The sequence below is a fragment of the Lactuca virosa genome, chromosome 9, assembly GCF_052849685.1.
Source record: "Lactuca virosa cultivar CGN04683 chromosome 9, Lactuca_virosa_CGN04683_v6, whole genome shotgun sequence".
NCBI classification, from domain to species: Eukaryota; Viridiplantae; Streptophyta; class Magnoliopsida; order Asterales; family Asteraceae; genus Lactuca; species Lactuca virosa.
Window position 1 is genome coordinate 165,877,920 of NC_136434.1, and position 5,435 is coordinate 165,883,354.

Genomic DNA, 5,435 nt, shown 5'->3' on the forward strand with positions numbered 1-5,435 from the left:
TTGCCGTAAAACTTCGACGGGCCATAACTTCTTCGTTATAACTCGGATTTCGACGTTCTTCATATATACAGAACCCTTGAGACATATTCTACAACTTGGTTCAGATTATTTATTCTAAATAATCTTTTGTCAAAAAGTCGTTTTCGACCCCTATTATCTCTAAATTGACTAGCCCGGATCTGTGGGCGTTACATAGAAACAAGTCTCGATACTGGAAAGCTCAACCAGCTCTTCCCCTGCCGTCGATACAGCTGCTGCGGTTGCAAAGCGCTCATAGAAATAATCAACCATGGAGGTCTTTAGACCCGAACATCTTCGTCAACTGTCCCTGGACAATCTTGATCACCTCCTCCCGGATGATCTCAATGACACGATCCTCTGAAAATGCTGGCCTATCCTGGATGCTAGCTCCCGATCCTAACCTGAATCCGGTCTCAAGACGTCTCGTAACCACCATTCTGGTAAGACACCAGAAAGATCTATGATAATCCATATAATGACATGGGGCCAATTCCCAACCCAACCCTAGGGGTTGTGACTTCCTTGCTATGCGTATGGGTCCTGTGCTTTCAGTAGTACGAGCCCATACTACCTTCCACACCTACCTATATTTGTCTCAAGTATCATCACAATGCCCTAACAATATACATAAACATAGCGAGCGCTCAATCCTCACTCCTAGAGGAATGCTAAATATCTCGAAACTGGCCTCCCGGCCTCACATAACCCACCCATCCATGAAACTTCCACTAACCCTGCATCACTAGTGTATGCTAGCCATACATAATGCTGGACCCTATAGACTTTCGAATATCTGTTCCTACCCTAAGCCCCTAATAAACAAGAACAAAACATAAGGCCAAACCAAACATTCTCAGGCTATAAGATCTTAATTATGTACAACTGTGATACATACACAAGCAACTACAGTAATGATGTCAATCTCATATAAGGAAAACCCTAGGCTAGAAGGCATCATGTAATCAGGCAATTCTATCATGCAATTCCTGAAGATCCCTAGCCTAGTACTAGCATGCTGTTCTAACATATCACAATATCAAATAACTTTATGGTATTTTGGGGTCTACTTACTAGCTCCGGTTGATAGTACACTCTGCATCCTCTTTTACTTATTTTGAAAACCATTTAAAAAAATCATTTCGAAAATCTTTTTCCTTAGTTTGCGATTGGATTCACACGAATGTTCCTCCAATTCAATCAAACCAAGGCTCTGATACCAACTTGTAACATCCATAAAATTCGAGCCAATTTAAAACTTTTTAAATCATTTAAAACCATTCAGTTATTACAATTTGTTTTCAAAATAGTTTAAACATCAGAGTTCCCATAAATCATAATCATCAATCGAGGAAGTGTACGGTCACGCCTTCGCCTTCCTGTGGTCATCCGCTGAACCTGAAACAATAAACTGAAACTGTAAGCTCGAAGTCCTAGTGAGTTACCCCCAAAATACCAACCTCATACAACCATAAACATATCATATAATAAGCACTAAACAACCATGCATCTCGAGTCTACAATGTAACTGGTCCGCCCGCACCGGGCCTTCAGTCCACCTGGTCCACTCTCTGAGTCTACAGTATGACTGGACCGTCTGCACCGGGCCTTCAGTTTATCTGGCCCACTCTCCGAGCCTCGACAGGTCTGCACCGCCCTGTCGGGGCCTTCAGCCTATCCGGACCGCTCGTCGGGCCTTCGGCCTGACTATGTGCCCTCCTGGGCCTGCAGTCTATCCGGTCCGCCCTGGGTATGTTGGCCTACAACACGAAGCAGGACCCGCCTCAACCCAATCCCATACCAATCAAACAATCATGTGCACATAAATATCATACGCTAGCATGTATATAACAGATAGTCATACCGATCTAACGGATCACTAACACAACAACCATCCTATGACCAAGATACCGACCTAACCGGTCACTAACATAGCATCATCCCATATACCAGGATACCGACCTAAACCAGGTCACTGGCATAATACCATCCTAACTACCAGGATGCAGATCTAGTAGATCAATAAACATATCAAGCAAATACCCGGATACAAATCCGATAAAGGGCCGACCTTGGTGCCTTAGACCCTGTTGATATAGTGAGAACAACTCACCTCGCAATTGTCGACTCGAAAGATAAGCTCAAACTCGCGGATCACCGCCACAAACTCCACCACCTATATTCACCACAGAACCATACTCATAAATTTCCAATTTCCCAAAATGCCCCAGAAGTCAATTAGCCAACCCTTGGTAAAGGTCAAAGTCAACGGTCAAGGTCAACAGTCCATGTTGACCCGACTCGTCGAGTGCAGTCACTGACTCGTCGAGTCCTTCTAGAACTCGAGTAGTCGTAAAATCTCCCCACTGACTCGTCGAGTTTCCTGCAACTCGCTGTGTTCAAGCGTGTCCAAATGTCAGGAAAGTCCTAGTTGACTCGCCGAGTCACCCCTCTGACTCGTCGAGTCCATGCAGAAGTCCTTACACGACAATCTTCATCGGACTCGCCGAGTGGACTATGCAACTCACCGAGTCCCTTCAGTCCATTATCCAATCAGATGCTTTTTAAGCCATTTTAAGGTTCCATACTGCAGATCCAACTTCCCAAGGCATGTTTATCACGTAAAGTTGCAAACTTTACGTGCATGCAAGGCTCATAATGTCAAAACCAAGTTTGCAATGGAGTTTTACACTTAAGGAGAGGTTCATACTTGCTAAAGCTGAAAGCTTTATGGACATAGAGACCAAAGAGAGTTCAGATCTGAAGTTACAACTTCAGATCTTAGCTCATACCCAAGAATAGCTTCTTAATATGCTAGAAAAGCCCTAATCTTTAACCAAATGAGATCTAGAATGAAATTAGGCCAAGGTAACGATTTGATACCTTCCAAAATATGCTAACTGAAGTAGATTTCAGATCCCCACACGTTCCTTGCTTCTAGCCACTTGCTCTCCAAGCTCTTCTCACTAATGTCTACCTTCCCAAGATTGAAACACACAAGAATGAAGCACACACACGGATTAGGGTTTGCTGGACTCTCAAGAGGATGTAAAGGGGCTAAAGGAGGCTAATAATCCTTTAAATAGGGTGCAAAACCCCAGAAATTAGGGTTTCATCCTACAACTCCTACTCGTCGAGTCCTATCTTGGACTCGACGAGTAGGTCACTTAAACACGTGGCCCAAATCTGCTTCTACTCGACGAGTCAGGGCATCCAACTCGTCGAGTAGACCTTGCAATTTATGAAAATTAAAGCCATAAAATTATTACCTGAGAGTCAGGGCGTTACATACAGATACACCCAAATCATAAGCATGCAAATAAAAAAGTCATGGGTACTATATTGCATGAGATTATGGGAAAAACTCGTTCCAAGGTTTGGAGGCCTAATGAAATATCAAGGGATTTGAATGCTTTGCTGGAAATCAATGAAAATTACAACCAAGTTCGGCGTGCAAAACAATATGCTATGGAACTGTTGTTGGGATCCTCTGAAGAATGTTTTTCCAAACTTCATATTTATTTTCCCAATTTGGAGAGGCATAATCCCGGTACGGTGGCCTATATACAAATAGATTCAGAAGATTGTTTCGAGTGTTGTTTTTATGCCATTGGGAGCACGGTAAATACAAAAAACTTGTTATTTAATATATAATTAATTGTAAAAAAAATTTATAGTGTTTATGTGTTCCATTTTCATATATTGCACATACGAGCGTTCAAACGTTTTTGTCGTAAAGTTATAATTATGGATAGTGTTCATTTGAAGGGTGATTTTAAGGGAACCATATTGCATGCGGTCGCTATGGATGGGAACAACCAGATAGTGCCCCTTGTGCACATAATATGCAAAAAAGAGAGTGGTCTTACTTGGACATGGTTTCTTGAAAAGTTGTATGAATGCGTTGGTGATTGTCAAGATTTGACGTTTGTAACTGATAGGGCCGATGCAATTCAGGTTAGTATTGAAAATGTTTTCCCACATGCTCATCATGGCGTATGTGCTTTTCATCTACTAGGAAACATAGTACATAGGTTTGGGAAAAATGATAAAACAAAAGTGTTGTTTTGGAGGCTTGTGAGAGCTTACAAAAGAAATGTTTTTGAAGATTTTTGGTATATATTTAGTACTACTAGGCCGCAAGTAGCGGCGTATCTAAGTGAAATTCCACATGCTAAATGGACTAGAGCATATTCCCCGTCGAAACGGTACGATTACATGACCTCGAACAATGCAGAGTCCATGAATGCTTTATCTATAGATGCAAGTAAGATGCCTATAGTACCCCTTCTTGAGTTCTTCCGTCGTCTTTCACAGGAATGACGTAACATGCGTCGCATCGATGGAGGTATGAAAGTTTAATTATGTCGAATAATAAGTTCATTATATATATGTTCTTTACAGGGCAACGTTCAACAATACTAACGGAGTGGGCTGAAAAAGTAGTTAGAAAAAATGAAGAGCGTACGACAGGATGGTCCGTTTCTGGTGTTTCAGATGCAATATATCAAGTGCATGATTTCAAACATGGTGGCATAGTTGATCTGAGGCAAGAGACTTGTACATGCAAATATAAGGAAGGAACTGGGTTGACTTGTGGTAATGTCATAATGGTCTTAAAGCACTTGAAAAAAACTAACTTTGGACATCTGGCTATAGATGCTTACAAAATGGAAACGTACCGAAGTACGTATCAGGAGGCGGTTTACCTCCTTCCTGAACCATGTGATTGGGAGATTCCTGTTGAGATGATGGTTGTTAAACCCCCGATAATGGATACACGTCAAGCTGGTAGACCGAAAAACAGAAATCGTATACCGTCACAAGGTGAGGAACCTACACTAAGAAGGTGTAGTAGATGTGATAGTACAACATATAATGCAGCGATTTGTCCGACATTGGTCCCAATGAAGCAAAATAAGGCTAGAAAAAGTAACTCGACATCAGGTAGTAACACAAAAAGGAAAGGGAAAGGGATGCAAGGGACACAAGGGACTCACGAGATGCTAGAGACGGACGAGACACAAGAGACGCGCATGACACAAGGAACGCAAAGAGAAGACTATTGTTCAACATTTGATTTGAATGATTGATGTTGTATTTATAATTAATTATGTCATGTTTTGGAAGACGTTGATTGTGTACTTTGAAATGGTATGGTTAGTTTAAAGATTATGGGTAATATTATGATCATATTAGTGCATCATTACTAGTAGAATAATAACTAAAACTCGACGATAATACATAGAACAAAACAAAAACACATAATAAACGTACAACAATAGCAATTAACTTAAGGGAATTGCAAAGGATACTTTTCTTTCTCCATTGTTATATAGTCGCCCCTAATTCTTATTTTATCTTCAAAACGGTCCTTTTGCCGCCCAAGATCTATCATTTCTGCATCCTTCTCAGCA

The 5,435-nt window shown here is 41.3% G+C and overlaps 1 protein-coding gene across 1 annotated transcript; it reads left to right on the forward strand.

Annotated features, from left to right (window-relative positions):
* The first annotated feature begins 3,822 nt into the window (after window positions 1–3,822).
* LOC145139982 (uncharacterized) lies at window positions 3,823–5,111 on the forward strand. The gene is made up of 2 exons (XM_079073617.1): window positions 3,823–4,285; window positions 4,423–5,111. Exons 1-2 carry the CDS (start codon window positions 3,823–3,825, stop codon window positions 5,109–5,111), a joined length of 1,152 nt encoding a protein of 383 aa, XP_078929743.1.
* The last annotated feature ends 324 nt before the right edge of the window (window positions 5,112–5,435 follow it).